Source organism: Oncorhynchus gorbuscha, linkage group LG10, assembly GCF_021184085.1.
Source record: "Oncorhynchus gorbuscha isolate QuinsamMale2020 ecotype Even-year linkage group LG10, OgorEven_v1.0, whole genome shotgun sequence".
Lineage (NCBI taxonomy): Eukaryota > Metazoa > Chordata > Actinopteri > Salmoniformes > Salmonidae > Oncorhynchus > Oncorhynchus gorbuscha.
The window spans coordinates 49,501,528-49,518,323 of NC_060182.1; the positions used below are offsets into that span (position 1 = coordinate 49,501,528).

At 42.6% G+C, this 16,796-nt stretch overlaps 1 protein-coding gene across 1 annotated transcript in view; it reads left to right on the plus strand.

Moving 5' to 3' along the window:
• The window catches only part of LOC124046902 (ubiquitin conjugation factor E4 B-like), a 71,181-nt gene that overhangs the window by 46,422 nt on the left and 7,963 nt on the right, over window positions 1-16,796 (plus strand). Inside the window, 10 exon segments of the mRNA XM_046367672.1 lie at window positions 358-456; window positions 759-872; window positions 1,157-1,355; window positions 5,491-5,626; window positions 7,537-7,630; window positions 8,430-8,652; window positions 8,821-8,947; window positions 9,376-9,520; window positions 9,642-9,776; window positions 11,549-11,740. Coding sequence (XP_046223628.1) covers window positions 358-456; window positions 759-872; window positions 1,157-1,355; window positions 5,491-5,626; window positions 7,537-7,630; window positions 8,430-8,652; window positions 8,821-8,947; window positions 9,376-9,520; window positions 9,642-9,776; window positions 11,549-11,740 — 1,464 coding nt within the window.

Below are 16,796 nucleotides of genomic sequence, written 5' to 3' on the forward strand. Positions count from 1 at the left end.
AAAATGCTGCCCCCTATCCCAATGAAGTTAAGGTTAGAATTGTGGGAGAGGAAGCTGATCCTAAATCTGTACATTGAGGGAACTTCACCCTGGAGCTAGATGAATGTGTGCTTGTGTGACTCAATGCAATGTGGCCAAAAGAAGAAAAGGAAAGTAAGCCCAGCAGCACTGCTTGTCTCTTGGAATTTAGTGAATTTACCAATTTTGCTGATTAACATCTTTCTGGTGGTTCCTGTTGTATTGCATAAGTTTACTTCACAAAATGCTTTAAAAAGAAATTGCTCACAAATATACAAATGACCATGACAAGTTTTATCATATTGCTTCCAGAATTATGTTGCCATTATTTTTTACCAGACCAAAGTGGGTGGCAAGTACTTCTCGGGCCCAGCCATCACTATGGAGAACACTCGTGTGGGTAGCCAAACCCTGCAGCACTACCTGGAGTCAGCCCGGGTAAGTCCCACCCACCTGGCAGGGCTGTACAGTGCGACCATTTTACTTGCATATGGGGCTAAATATTTTGCTGTGCGACCTGGAATTTTTATTTAGGAGCACCAGTGTGCCAAGAACAATTCAGGATTCTAGCTTTATTAACTCAAATATTTTTCATTTTGCTCCTAAGTTTGGTTGTGAGCCTACATTTTTTTTTACTTAAAAAAGGTCAGCTTAGAGCTCTGCCCGGGTCTATCGTGACTTTTAGTATACTTCCTTCAAGTTGGCATGACATAATACTTTTTTATATGTTTCTTTGTCAGGGTGACTTGTTTAAAATTCTCCACAACATCCTACTAAATGGAGAGACAAGAGAGGTAGCGCTCAACTACATGGCAGCTCTGGTCAACCGCAATGTGAAGAAAGCCCAGATGCAGGTAAAAGGCTTACAGCTTAGTGATCCTAGCCTATTTTAATTTAATCTATAGAACATCTGTATTGAGGGTTTCTAATGTGACCCTTTCAAGCTAGAATGTCTGGCCAAAAGGTCTGAAGAGACCCACTGCTATTCCAGCACACACTGCTTTCCCCCCACCGTCGCTGTCATTCTTTCACTGTCCTATCGGAAACAAATACATATGAAAGGAGTGGGACGGAGCAGTTCTTTATTTCATATTATATTTAATATCTTCCCCTCCCACCTCGTCCCCTACTCTCGCAGACAGACGACAAGCTGGTGTCCACAGACGGCTTCATGATTACCTTCCTGTCAGTGCTGCAACAGCTGAGCATGAAGATCAAGCTGGAGATAGTAGACCCATACTACATTTTCCACCCCCTCTGCCGCCTGCAGGTCAGCCGTGAGGAGACCCGGCTCAAGGCCACCATGGAAGAGCTCAAGACCTGGCTGGCCGAGATACGTGAGTGGACACCCATAGATAATATAACAGTAAATACGCCGATGTCATAGATCCCCTATGCATCAGAATGGAACCATTTGTCAGCTCCATTTTTCTGTTCTATCTAGTTGGACACCACCATTGTCGTCATAATGTTTCAAGTGTACAGTGAAATGCCTTTCTTGCCAGCTCCAAACCCAACAATGTAGTTATCAATGTAGCACAAAAAAATGACAGGGTAGAACAAAAACACACAAAAAATAAAACACGAGAGTCACGGTCACCGACGTCAACCTACCAGACGAGCTGGACACCTTTTTCTCAAGATTTGAGCACAATGACCCTGAGCTGCTGAGGAGAGCCCCCGATGACAACGTGGTAGATAGACAGATCTGTGCAGACGTCTGTCGCGCTAACTTGCAAATACTCATGGGATAGCTAAAAAGAACTTTGGTTACAATATGCTGTCTTAACATTAGAAAATGTAATCAAGATGACATCGTCCACTGAACCCCCTACATCCTCAAGGCTGAGTTAATCTCACCTTAAAACTAAACCTGTAACTAATATTTGAATTTTTTTTTTCATGAGCAGGTCTTCACTACCTAATTGTACATCTAGCAGTGGTAGAATCAGTATTAATGAAATTCAAAATGTGCACGGAAATTAGCTAGCAAACGTTAGCTAGCTGGTGTCTGCTTGCTGGCTGGATCAGTCTCAAATCAATCCATATGAAATTAATTCTGGGATGTGTCTTTAGTATAATTAATGTGATGGCATGCAATTTTATCAAAATGATTACCTAACGTTTAATTGATTACGTGATTGAATAAAATAATGCAATAATTAACTCAACCTGGGGCACCACGGAGAAGTTTATTTAACTTTTTATGGCTGCAGGGGCAGTATTGAGTAGCTTGGATGAAAAGGTGCCCATTGTAAACGGCCTGCTCCCCAGTCTCCGTTGCTAATATATGCATATTATTATTAGTATTGGATAGAAAACACTTTAAAGTTTCCAAAACTGTCCAAATATTGTCTGTGAGTATAACAGAACTGATATTGCAGGCGAAACCCTGAGGAAAATCAAAACAGAAACTAGCTTCTATTTTGAAAAGTCCATGTTCCATAGCCTCCCTTTGCTGGATTTAAAGGGATATGAACCAGATTCCTTTTCCTATCGCTTCCTCAAGGTGTCAACAGTCTTCAGACATAGTTTCAGACTTTTATTTAGAAAAATGAGCCAGAACGATAACATCGCATCAAGTGGTCACATGAGTTTTGCTCGCGCAACAGAATTTGGATCGGTATTGCTTTTCCATCTCCTACTATGAAGGACATTTGCGGTTGATATATTATCGATTAAATATTTTAAAAACAACCTGAGGATTGATAATAAAAAATGTTTGACATGTTTCTGTGGACATTATAGAAACTTTTTGGAATTTTCATCTGCGTTGTTGTGACCGCTCTTTGATGTGGATTTCTGAACATACCTCCGTTTGTTTATCGCGTTATTTTGGATATACAAATACTCTTTATGGAACAAACTGAACATTTGTTGTGTAACTGGGAGTCTCGCGAGTGAAAACATCCGAAGATCATCAAAGGTAAACGATTAATTTGATTCCTTTTCTGATTTTTGTGACCGAGCTTCCTGATGCTAAGTGTATGCTTAATGCTTTGTCGTGCGATCGATAAACTTACACAAACGCTTGGATTGCTTTCGCTGAAAAGCACAATTTCAAAATCTGACACGACAGGTGGAATAACAAAAGGCTAAACTGTGTTTTCCTATATTGCACTTGTGATTTCATGAATATAAATATTTGTAGTATTAAACATTGAATGTAGCGCTATGCTATTCAGAGGTTGTTGATGACACTTATCCCGATATCGGGATTACAGCCATAACAAGTTAAGGAGTTCCATCTTCCCAATGAACTCTTAGAGATCTAAAGATCTGTTACATTTCAGTTATCAATCGGTCATTAATTATTCTTTACCTTCTATCAGTCATCTGAACATCGTAAGATCTATCTGCACGAACCCTAGTCTACAGTTGTGGCCAAAAGTGTTGAATGACACAAATATTCATTTTCACAAAGTCTGTTGCCTCAGTTTGTATGATGGCAATTTGCATATACTCCAGAATGTTATGAAGAGTAATCAGATGAATTGCAATTAATTGCAAAGTCCCTCTTTGCCATGCAAGTGAACTGAATCTGCCAAAAAACATTTCCACTGCATTTCAGCCCTACCACAAAAGGACCAGCTGAAATCATGTCAGTGATTCTCTCGTTAACCTCTCTAGGGTATGTGGGACGCTAGCGTCCCATCTGGCCAACATCCAGTGAAGTTGCAGAGCGCCAAATTCAAATACAGAAATGCTCATTATAAAAATTCTGAAAACAAAACATATTTTACATATGCAGTCCAGTCAAGTTCTTCCACACCGATCACAACAAACCATTTCTGTATGGACCTTGCTTTGTGCACGGGGCCATCATGCAGAAACAGGAAACAGCCTTCCCCGAAAACGGTTGCCACAATGTTGGAAGCACAGAATCATCTAGAATGCTGTAGTGTTAAGATTTCCCTTCTCTGGAACTAAGGCGCCGAACCATGAATAACAGCACCAGACCATTATTCCTCCGCCACCAAACTTTACAGTTGGAGCTATGCATTGGGACAGGTAGCGTTCCTCTGGCATCCGCAAAACCCAGATTAGTCCATCAGACTGCCAAATGGTGTAGAGTGATTCATCACTCCAGAGAATGATTTTCTACTGCTCCAGAGTCCAATGGCTCCAATGGCTATTTCAGCAACACTGGTTGCTGCTAATTGACATCATTTGAGTAAATTGGAGGTGTACCTGTAGACCTCCAAGTCTGGTTCATCCTTACAAGCACCTGAAGGTACCACGTTCATCTGCACAAACAATAGTGTGCAAGTATAAACACCATGGGACCACCCAGCCGTCATACCGCTTAGGAAGGAGATGTGCTCTGTCTCCTAGAGATGAATGTACTTTGGTGCGAAAAGTGCAAATCAATCTCAGAACAACAGCAAAGGACCTTGTGAAGACGCTGGAGGAAACCGGTACAAAAGTATCTATGTCCACAGTAAAACGAGTCCTGTTGACATAACCTGAAAGGCCGCTCGGCCAGGAAGAATCCACTGCTCCAAAACCGCCACAAAAAAAGCCAGACTACAGTTTGCAACTGCACATGGGGACAAAGATTGTACTTTTTGGAGAAATGTCCTCTGTTTGGCCATAATGACCATCGTTATGTTTGGAGGAAAAATGGGGAGGCTTGCTAGCCGAAGAACACCATCCCAACCGTGAATCACGGGGGTGGCAGCATCATGTTGTGGGGGTGTTTTGCTACAGGATGGACTGGTGCACTTCACAAAATAGATGGCATCATGAGGGACAAATTATTTGGATATATTGAAGCAACATCAAGACAGTCAGATCAGTCAGAAAGTTAAAGCTTGGTCAGAAATGGGTCTTCCAAATGGACAATGACCCCAAGCATACTTCCACAGTTGTAACAAAATGGCTTGACCTCAATCCTATAGAACATTTGTGGGCAGAACTGAAAAAGCGTGTGCGAGCAAGGAGGCCTACAAACTTGACTCAGTTACACCAGCACTGTCAGGAGGAATGGGCCAAAGGAATTCACCCAACTTATTGTGGGAAGCTTGTGGAAGGCTACCCGAAACGTTTGACCCAAGTTAAAAAATGGCAATGTTTCCAAATGCTAATTGAGTGTATGTAAACTTCTGACCCACTGGGAATGTGATGAAAGAAATAAAAGCTGAAATAAATCATTCTACTATTCTGACATTTCTTAGTCTTAAAATAAGGTGGTGATCCTAACGGACCTAAGACAGGGAATTGTAGGATTATATGTCAGGAATTATATGTCAGGAATTGTGAAAAACTGAGTTTAAATGTATTTGGCTAAGGTGTATGTAAACTTCCAACTTCAACTGTATATGCCATGTACTGTATGCACTCGTGACTGTAGGTCGCTTTGGATAAGTGTCTGCTAATTGGGATTTATTAAAATTATTATTACCTGCAAAATTAACTAACTGGATGTGCCATTCACCTACCTGAAATTGTTCTAATTGTTTTTATCGACAGATGACCCCTCCAAGTTGTATGATCCCAAGTTCCCCACAGAGTGTTTCTTTCTGACGTTGCACACCCACCACCTGTCCATCGTACCAGGCTGCCGACGCTACATCCGCAGGCTGAGAGCCATTCGCGAGCTCAACAGGTACACACACACACACACACACACACACACACACACACACACACACACACACACACACACACACACACACACACACACACACACACACACACACACACGCACACGCACACGCACGCGCACGCACGCGCGCACACACACACACACACACAGTTTTAAGTGGTCCAGGGAGACGGGACGGACAGCTGATCGTCCTCGCAGTGGCAGATCACGTGTAACACCTGCACAGGATTGGTACATCCGAACATCACACCTGCGGGACAGGTACAGGATGGCAACAACTGCCTGAGTTACACCAGGAACGCACAATCCCTCCATCAGTGCTCAGACTGTCCGCAATAGGCTGAGAGAGGCTGGACTGAGGGCTTGTAGGCCTGTTGTAAGGCAGGTCCTCACCAGACATCACCGGCAACAACGTCGCCTATGGGCACAAACCCACTGTCGCTGGACCAGACAGGGCTGGCAAAAAGTGCTCTTCAATGACGAGTTGCGGTTTCGTCTCACCAGGTGTGATGGTTGGATTCACGTTTATCGTCGAAGGAATGAGCGTTACACCGAGGCCTGTACTCTAGAGCAGGATCGATTTGGATGTGGAGGGTCCGTCATGGTCTAGGGCGGTGTGTCACAGCATCATCTGACTGAGCTTGTTGTCATTGCAGGTCATCTCAACGCTGTGCATTACAGGGAAGACATTCTCCTCCCTCATGTGGTACCCTTCCTGCAGGCTCATCCTGACATGACCCTCCAGCATGGCAATGCCACCAGCCATACTGTTTGTTCTGTGAGTGATTTCCTGCAAGACAGGAATGTCAGTGTTCTGCCATGGCCAGCGACGAGCCCGGATCTCAATCCCATTGAGCACGTCTGGGACCTGTTGGATCAGAGGGTGAGGGCTAGGGCCATTCCCCCCAGAAATGTCCAGGAACTTGCAGGTGCCTTGGTGAAAGAGTGGGAACTCTTTCACAGCAAGAACTGGCAAATCTGGCGTAGTCCATGAGGAGGAGATGCACTACAGTACTTAATATTGACTACTTTTGATTTTGAATCCCCCCTTTGTTCAGTCTGTGGAACTTGTTCGGTTTATGTCTCAGTTGTTGAATCTTACGTTCATACAAATATTTACACGTTAAGTTTGCTGAAAATAAGCGCAGCTGACAGTGAGAGGACGTTTCTTTTTTTGCTCAGTGTGTGTGTGTGTATACTACTGTTCAAAAGTTTGGGGTCACTTAGAAATGTCCCTGTTTTTGAAAGAAAAGCAAATGTTTTGTCCATTTTTAAAATAACAATAATAATAATAATAATGATCAGAAATACAGTGTTTAGACATTGTTAATATTGTAAATTACTATTGTAGCTGGAAACGGCTGATTTAAAACCTCTTTTTTTTAATGGAATATCTACATAGGTCTACAGAGGCCCATTATCAGCAACCATCACTCATGTGTTCCAATGGCACGTTGTGTTAGCTAATCCAAGTTTATAATTTTAAAAGGCTAATTGATCATTAGAAAACATTTTTGCAATTTATGTTAGCACAGCTGAAAACTTGTTCTGATTAAAGAAGCAATAAAACTGTCCTTCTTTAGACTAGTTGAGTATCTGGAGCATCAGCATATGTGGGTTTCGATTGCAAGCCCAAAATGTCCAGAAACAAAAACCTTTCTTCTGAAACGCGTCAGATTATTCTTGTTCTGAGAAATTAAGGCTATTCCGTGCGAGAAATTGCCAAGAAACTGAAGATCTCGTACTTCTCCCTTCACAGAACCAGCGCAAACTGGCCCTCACCAGAATAGAAAGAGGAGTGGGAGGCCCTGGTGCACAACTGAGCAATTGAGCTATTGTTTGTATTGTTTGTGACTTGCATTAAGTGGGTCAATGACGCTCCCTTATATTCCTTCTTTCCCTTTTTGCAGCACAACTCTACCACTGAATCCCGAGATCCCCAAAAGCTTTGCTGCTCTGCCAGAGTTTTACATTGAAGATGTGGCCAAGTTCCTGCTTTTTGTTGTGCAGTAAGTTGACAGATCGATGGTCATAATTATTACATTGTGCAGAGCCAGACAAATAAAAAAAAACATTTCTTCAAACTTGGGTGTTAAATTTGTATTTTATTTTATGTCATAAAAACTGGGCTGCTGTATCCTTAGTTTTGATTGGCTCCTAAAACAACTTCATTGGAGCTTTAGCCAATCCTGACCAACAGACTCTACAATGGGGACCACCAGAGTGGGATTGATCGTGTTAATTTACCCTGTTTTACCTGAAGCAAATGTTTCAGTTTATCTTTTATACATTTATTGGAGTATTGTATAAATGGTAACTTCAAAGGGATGTGATATGAGTAGAGCCAGAAGGATTTCCTAACGATGTGACCCAACCAGAGAGACTCCTGGCCCTGACATGCAGCAGACATTATCTTTACTTGTATTACTACATGCATGAGGGGGACCCTCTTCCTCCCTGGACAGTCTCTCCTCTGTTTGACTTTTTCTCAGTCTCCCCTCATTTCCTCACATCCTCTCTACACCTTCTCAAACCGCATTGGAGGGGAAGTTCAAAGGTCCCCCCACCCCCCAGACCTTCTCCTCCAGTGCGTTATGAGGAGGTGGTGAGCAGAGAGGAAGCAAGAAATCAAGGAAAGATGAATTACATACATTTGAATTAACACCCCTCCCAAATTGCTGGTTACACAATATGAATTAACAAGGGTATATCTGCAGAACACTTTTAAATAAGAGGGTGTTTGAATGGGGGTCATATAGAAATTACCTGAGAAATGGATTTTGACTGAAAGTATTCCCCTCAGGTCCTGTATGAGCCCTGCGTCCAGAACATTGTCACCTTCCTGGTGGTGTTCATCTGCAGTCAGAACTACATCCGGAACCCCTACCTGATCGCCAAGCTGGTGGAGGTTCTGTTTGTCACCAACCCAGCTGTGCAGCCGCGCACCCAGCGCTTCTCTGAGATGATGGAGAACCACCAACTGTCCGTCAAACATTTGGTCCCAGCCCTCATGAAGTTCTACACTGGTGAGACCACTTGGTGCGGGGGGATTCAGTTTTGCGCTACATCCAATGTAGTTGGTTCCATCAACTACAGTGGATGTGTAGTACGGCTTGGCTCGACTCAGTTGTCTGAAAATGTTAAGTGGACTGATTCTCACAGGCAACTGACTGAGTGACTCCTCCCTCCCACAGACGTGGAGCACACTGGTGCCACCAGCGAGTTCTATGACAAGTTCACCATCCGCTACCACATCAGCACCATCTTCAAGAGCCTCTGGCAGAACATGGGCCACCATGGCACTTTCCTGGAAGAGTTCAAGTAAGTCGGCTAAAATCAAAACTTAGTATTTATCCCATGGCAATTACTTTTATGGTGAGGGCCTGGTCTAAATAGGTGTCCGGTCATTTACATTTACATTTAAGTCATTTAGCAGACGCTCTTATCCAGAGCGACTTACAAATTGGTGCATTCACCTTATGACATCCAGTGGAACAGTCACTTTACAATAGTGCATCTAAATCTTAAAGGGGGGGGTGAGAGGGAATACTTATCCTATCCTAGGTATTCCTTAAAGAGGTGGGGTTTCAGGTGTCTCCGGAAGGTGGTGATTGACTCCGCTGTCCTGGCGTCGTGGTTGTATGCTGCGTGTAAAATGTACTCTGAACTAGTTCAGACTCGTAGTGAATTTACTGTGTGGCTTCCACAGGCCTCCCAGTCAATCAATACATCTGTTTGTTCCCCTGTAGCTCCGGGAAACAGTTTGTGCGTTACATCAACATGCTGATCAACGACACCACCTTCCTGCTGGACGAGAGCCTGGAGTCCCTGAAGCGCATCCATGAGGTCCAGGAGGAGATGAAGAACAAGGAGCAGTGGAATCAGCTTCCCAGGGTCAGTACAGAATTTCTCGGGAAAAAACAAATGGGTTGTGAAGTGCTTATAAATGTGTTACGAAGCTCATTTGTAGTGCCTTAAGACTGAAACACTGAGTGTTCCTCCATTTCTCCCTCAGGACCAGCAGCAGAGCCGCCAGTCCCAGCTGACCCAGGATGAGCGGGTGTCCCGCTCCTACCTGGCCCTGGCTACAGAGACGGTCGACATGTTCCACATCCTCACCAAGCAGGTCCAGAAGCCCTTCCTCCGGCCCGTGAGTACCACTCTGACCAGGGAAAAAATGCACATTTTGAATCATGCTCTGTTTCCAGGCTACAAAGGCAGAGGGGCTCTAGAACACCCCATTTACTAATGTTGTTTTTGACAAAGATTAAAATGGCTTTTACTGGCTGTCGACACAGCCACATACAGCCGCCGACAAAAACAATAGAGCATTGAGAAGAAAAAACGATGTGCTGGTCTACTCGAATGGATGAAACATTAAGGCCTCTTTGAAAAGGGTATCCTGTGACTGGCGGGGAAACAAAGGGGATGATGGCCACCACTTAGTGAATGGAAAATGTATTATGTGGTTTACTTTTCACTATCAAGGCACTCTTGAAGAAAACGCAGGGAATAACTTCTTGATTTAAAAAGTGTTTATTGTCTGGCCTCCCGGGTGGCGCAGTGGTCTAAGGTGCTGCATCGCTGTGCTACCAGAGACCCTGGGTTTGAGCCCAGGCTCTATCGCAGCCGGCTGCGACCGGGAGGTCCATGGGGTGACGCACAATTGGCCTAGCGTCATCCGGGTTAGGGAGGGTCCTTGTCACAAATCCTTGTCTCATCACGCACCAGCGACTCCTGTGGCTGGCCGGGCGCAGTGTACACTGGGGCGGCAGGGTAGCCTAGTGGTTAGAGCGTTGGTCTAGTAACCGGAAGGTTGCAAGTTCAAACCCCCGAGCTGACAAGGTACAAATGTGTCGTTCTGCCCCTAAACAGGCAGTTAACCCACTGTTCCTAGGCCGTCATTGAAAATAAGAATTTGTTCTTAACAGACTTGCCTAGTTAAATAAAGGTAAAATAAATAAACACTGACCAGGTCGCTAGGTGTACGGAGTTTCCTCTGACACATTGGTGCGGCTGGCTTCCGGGTTGGATGTGCGCTGTGTTAAAAAGCAGTGCGGCTTGGTTGGGTTGTGTTTCGGAGGATTGTGGCTCTCGACCTTCGTCTCTCCCGAGCCCGTATGGGAGTTGTAGCGATGAGACAAGACAGTAACTACTAATAATTGGACACCACAAAAAGGGGGTAAAACATTTTTTTTAAATAAAGTGTTTATTGTCTTGGCATTACGGTAGAAATATAAATAACCTGAAAAACGCCAAAGTTTGTTTTTCATCCGTTTTCTTCAAGAGTGCCATGATGGGAAAGTAAGGCCCAACATTCATTTGTCTACATTTTTTGTTTACTAAGTGGTCGCAATCATCCCCTTTTAGCTTTTCTTACGAGGATAGAACATTGCTGTGCAGCAGCACAAAATACAGTGGGTAGTTGCCTTTAAATTGTTTAACTTGTGTCAAATGTTTCGGGTAGCCTTCCACAAGCTTCCCACAATTTTGGCCCATTCCTCCTGACAGAGCTGGTGTAACTGAGTCAGGTTTGTAGGCCTTCTTGCTCACACATGCTTTTTCAGTTCTGCCCACATATTTTATATAGGATTGCGGTCAGGGCTTTGTGATGGCCACTCATATACCTTGACTGTGAACTTCCGTGATGCGCGTTTGGAGTGATACTGGCTGCTGTATCCAGGGCTCAGCAACACAACAGAATACACCACAGCACCCGACTGAAGAAAGAAGAGACAAACTAGTTAGCCAGGATTTTTCACTTGGTACTGGCCCGGTGTGCCACTGGCAAATTTACCTTAATGTCAAGCCCTGTACTGTGTGAAGCCTACTTCAATAGTAACCTTAAACCATTCCTATTCATCGACGTAGATACACAAATATTTTTCCTGGTGACTGAACTTCCTTCTTTGTGCGTTCCAGGAGTTGGGGCCTCGTCTGGCGGCCATGCTGAACTTTAACCTCCAGCAGCTATGCGGACCCAAGTGCCGGGACCTGAAGGTGGAGAACCCAGAGAAGTATGGTTTTGAGCCCAAGAAGCTCCTAGACCAGCTTACTGACATTTACCTGCAACTTGACTGTGCCCGCTTCGCCAAGGCCATCGCCGACGACCAGGTAAACTGTAGTAGTCGCACACCTGGGTTTTCAAATAGAAAAGTCCCATAACTGCAAACCCCACCCATCTGGCAAACATTCTAAGTATTTGAACCCATGTCTGAGTAGAAGTCCCAATACATTAATTTAATCTAAACTAAACCCTAAGCCTTGCTAAATAAAGAGCTTTATACATTAAAATAACTGCAGGAAAGACCTTACTGCAGCCTGACTGTGTATATTGAGTGTACCGATAGCAATGAATCAGGGAGTAAAAACAGTTCTGACTCAAATGTCTATGGTTACACACCTACACTCCCCTCCCACAGTAAAGTATATCTTTTTTTTATTTGGCTCTATACTACAGCCACTCTCCCATAAAGCCCAGATTGGTGAAGGACTGTACTCCTTCTGGCAGGGTCTCCTATCTCAGCCACTCTAATTCTGTCAGAGTGGTCATTGAGTTCTTGGTCACTGTCCTTCATGCCTGGTTGCTCAGTTTGGTCGGATGGCTAGCTCTAGTCAGAGTCTGGGTAGTTGATGATGGAGACCACTGTGCTCTTGGCAACTTCCAACACTCTAGAAATTGTTTTATACCCTTCCCCAGATACAGTACAGTGTCTAAGGAAACTATTTAGACCCCTTCACTTTTTCCACATTTTGTTACGCTACAGCCTTACTCTAAAATGGATTAAATACATAAAAACGCCTCAGTAATCTACACACAATACTCCATAATGACAGAGTGAAAACTGGTTTTTAGAAGTTCTTGCAAATTTGTTTAAAAAAAATTGTAGTGTCATAGCAAAGAGGTGTGAATACTTATGTAAATAAGATTTCATTTAGGTGTATGGTGTGTAAAACATTTAGAATTCAGGATGTAACACATAATGTGGTGTATGAATAAGGCACTGCATCTCAGTGCTAGAGGCATCACTACAGACCCTGGTTCGATCCCGGGCTGTATCACAACCGGACATCATCGGGAGTCACAGTTGGCTCAGTGTCGTCTGGGATAGGGGAGGGTTTGGCTGGGGTAGGCCATCATTGTAAATAAGAATTTGTTCTTTATTAACTGACTTGCCTAGTTATATAAAGGTTCGATTCAATAAAGACTTTAGAAATGAAAGCACTTCATGTACAGTGCCTTCATAAAGTATTCATACCCCTTTGACTTATTCCACATTATTTTGTGTTTAGTCTGAATTTAAAATAGATTAAATTGAGATGTTTTGTCACTGGCCTACACACTATCCCCCATTATGCCTAAGTGGAATTGTGTTTTTAGAAATGTTTACAAATTAATTAAAAATGAAAAGTTTGTATTGAGCTAATATGTATGTTGTTCAAACCCTTTTATGGGTAGCATTAATAAGTTCAAGAGTAAAAATGTGCTTAACAAGTCACATAATACGTTGCATGGCATTTACATTACATTTAAGTCATTTAGCAGACGCTCTTATCCAGAGCGACTTACAAATTGGTGCATTCACCTTATGACATCCAGTGGAACAGTCACTTTACAATAGTGCATCTAAAACTTAAGGGGGGGTGAGAGGGATTACTTATCCTATCCTAGGTATTCCTTAAAGAGGTGGGGTTTCAGGTGTCTCCGGAAGGTGGTGATTGACTCCGCTGTCCTGGCGTCGTGAGGGAGTTTATTCCACCATTGGGGGGCCAGGGCAGCGAACAGTTTTGACTGGGCTGAGCGGGAGCTGTACTTCCTCAGTGGTAGGGAGGCGAGCAGGCCAGAGGTGGATGAACGCAGTGCCCTTGTTTGGGTGTAGGGCCTGATCAGAGCCTGGAGGTACTGACCTCACTCGGTGTGCGATAATAGTGTTTAACAACATTTTTGATTGACAACCTCATCTCTGTATCCCACACACACAATTATCTGTAAGGTCCCGCAATCGAGCAGAGAATTTCAAACACAGATTCATCCACAAAGACCAGGGAGGTTTTCCAATGCCTCGTAAATAAGAGCACCTATTGGTAGATGGGTAAAATAAAAAACTGATATTGAATATCCTTTTGAGCATGGTGAAGTTATTAATTGCACTTTGGATGGTGTATCCATACACCTACTCACTACAAAGATGCAATTTAATTTTTGTCCTGAATACAAAACCTTTTGTTTGGGGTAAATCCAATACACCACATTACTGAGTACCACTCTCCATATGTTCAAGCGTAGTGGTGGCTGCATCATGTTATGGGTATGCTTGTAATTGTTAAGGACTGTAAAGTTTTTCAGGATGAAAAAATAAACTTAATGGAGCTAAGCACAAGCAAAATCCTAGAGGAAAACCTGGTTCAGTCTGCTTTCCACAAGGAAGGACAATAGCCTAAACAAAAGGCCAAATCTACACTGGAGTTGCTTACCAAGAAGACAGTGAATGGTCCTGAGTGTCTGAGTTATAGTTTTGATCTACTTGAAAATCTATGTCAAGACCTGAACATGGCTGTCTAGCAATGATCAACAACCGATTTTGAAAAAGCTTGAATCATTTTTAAAATAATTATGGGCAAATATTGCAGGTGTGGAAAGCTCTTCGACTTACCTAGAAAGACTCCGCTGTTATCGCTGCCAAGGTGCTTTTACAAAGTATTGACTCAGGAGCGTGAATAAATGAGATATTTGTGTATTTCATTTTCGATATATTTGCAAAAATGTCTGAACATGTTTTCACTTTCATTAGGGGGTTATTGTGTGTAGATGGGTGAGAATATATTTAATACATTTAGAGTTTTGGCAGTAACACAACAAAATGTGGAATAAGTCAAGGGTTTTGAATACTTTCTGAGGGCACTGTATATAGTCACGGGTCGTTGCACCTCAAAAAACAGGATTTCAACACCCACCATCTCAGATTTTTCTGAAATAGTTTCTGTAGTTCGAAACAAAAGATTAACATTCATGAAACATTGTTTTGTTTAAATTGAATTTGATTGATAGGTTTCATAATATAATGTTCAATAATTATAGTACCTAACATCCGATTTGGACCATAATTCTTCCTAACAATGAGTAAGATATGAGGAATCCAGGAAAATGATCAAAGACCTCCCACAGATACCCCAACAAACAGTATACAGTAACAGTTCTGTCTGACACGTAGTATGGAGCTGAGGTTTGGAGTATTGCTTCTTCATCCTATCTAATGTATTCCCTCTGCATCTGGTGATGTTTTTTCCCACCCTGTTCAGAGAAATTTGCCATTGAACTTGCTTGCATTATTTACCATAAACTAATGTTAAGTATCAGGTTTTGCCTACTAAATGCCTCTGTTCCTGCTACTGCCACACCCTTTTATCCATTTTGCTGCTCTCTTGTGTTTAAAATGGATCACACCATTTCCTTTAAACTTTGGATAGAAAACCAATTGCTTTTGTGTTCATGATGAAAATGCATTGTGTGGTCATCCTCAGTTTTTTGTATTTATTATGGATCCCCATTAACTGCTTCCAAGGCGGCAGCTATTCTTCCCAGGGTCCAGCAACATTAATGCAGTTTATACAATTTTAAAAACATTACAATACATTCACAACACATTAAGTGTGTGCCCTCAGGCCTCTACTCTACTACCACATATCTACAACACAAAAGCCATGTGTAAGTGTGTGTGTGTGTGTGTGTATGCGTGTGTCTGTGCTTTTGTTTGTGTTGCTTCACAGTCCCCGCTGTTCCATAAGATGTATTTTTATCTGTTTCTTTGGACTCATCAAATAAAAAGCCATATCTCAGACTGGCCAATAAAAATAAAATATTACGATGGACAAAAGAACACAGACACTGGACAGAGGAACTCTGCCTAGATGGCCAGTATCCCGGAGTTGCCTCTTCACTGTTGACGTTGAGACTGGTGTTTTGCGGTACTATTAATTAATCTGCCAGCTAAGGACTTGGGAGGCGTCTGTTTCTCAAACTAGACACTCTAATGTACAAGTCCTCTTGCTCAGTTGTGCACCGGGGCCTCCCACTCCTCTTTCTATACTGGTTAGCGCCTGTTTGCACTGTTGTGTGAAGGGAGTAGTACAGAGTTGTACGAGATCTTCAGTTTCTTGACAATTTCTCACATGGAATAGCCTTCATTTCTCAGATCAAGACTAGACTGACGCGTTTCAGAAGAAAGGTCTTTGTTTCTGGCCATTTTGAGCCTGTAACAGAACCCGCTGATGCTCCAGATACTCAACTAGTCTCAAGAAGGCCCATTTTATTGCTTCTTTAATGAGCACAACAGTTTTCAGCTGTGCTAACATAATTGAAAAAGGATTTTCTAATGGTCAATTAGCCTTTTAAAATTATAAACTTGGATTAGCTAACTCAACGTGCCTTTGGAACACAGGCATGATGTTTGCTGATAAGGGGCCTCTGAACATCTATGTAGATATTCCATAAAAAAATCAGCCGTTTCCAGCTACAATAGTCATTTACAACATTGACATAGTCTACACTGTAATGTCTACACTGTATTTCTGACCGATTTGAGGTTATTTTAATGGACAGAAAATGTGCTTTTCTTTCAAAAACAAGGACATTTCTAAGTGACCCCAAACTTTTGAAAGGTAGTGTATTTCTGAACACATGGATAATGATGAGTGAGAAGTTAGAGGCACAAAGATCATAACTCCCAAAAAATGCTATCCTCTCCCCTGTTATTGGTAATGGTGAGTTCAGCATATTTTGTTGTAGCCTCTGAACGGCATCTTATCTACTCACTTACAGTGGGGCAAAAAAGTATTTAGTCAGCCACCAATTGTGCAAGTTCTCCCACTTAAAAAGATAAGGCCTGTAATTTTCATCATAGGTACACTTCAACTATGACAGACAAAATGTGGAGAAAAAATCCAGAAAATCACATTGTAGGATTTTTAATGAATTTATTTGCAAGTTATGGTGGAAAATAAGTATTTGGTCAATAACAAAAGTTTATCTCAATACTTTGTTATATACCCTTTGTTGGCAATGACAGAGGTCAAACGTTTTTTGTAAGTCTTCACAAGGTTTTCACACACTGTTGCTGGTATTTGTAGTCACAAGCAAGGAGTATGGGACCAAATACTAAGCTTTTCACTA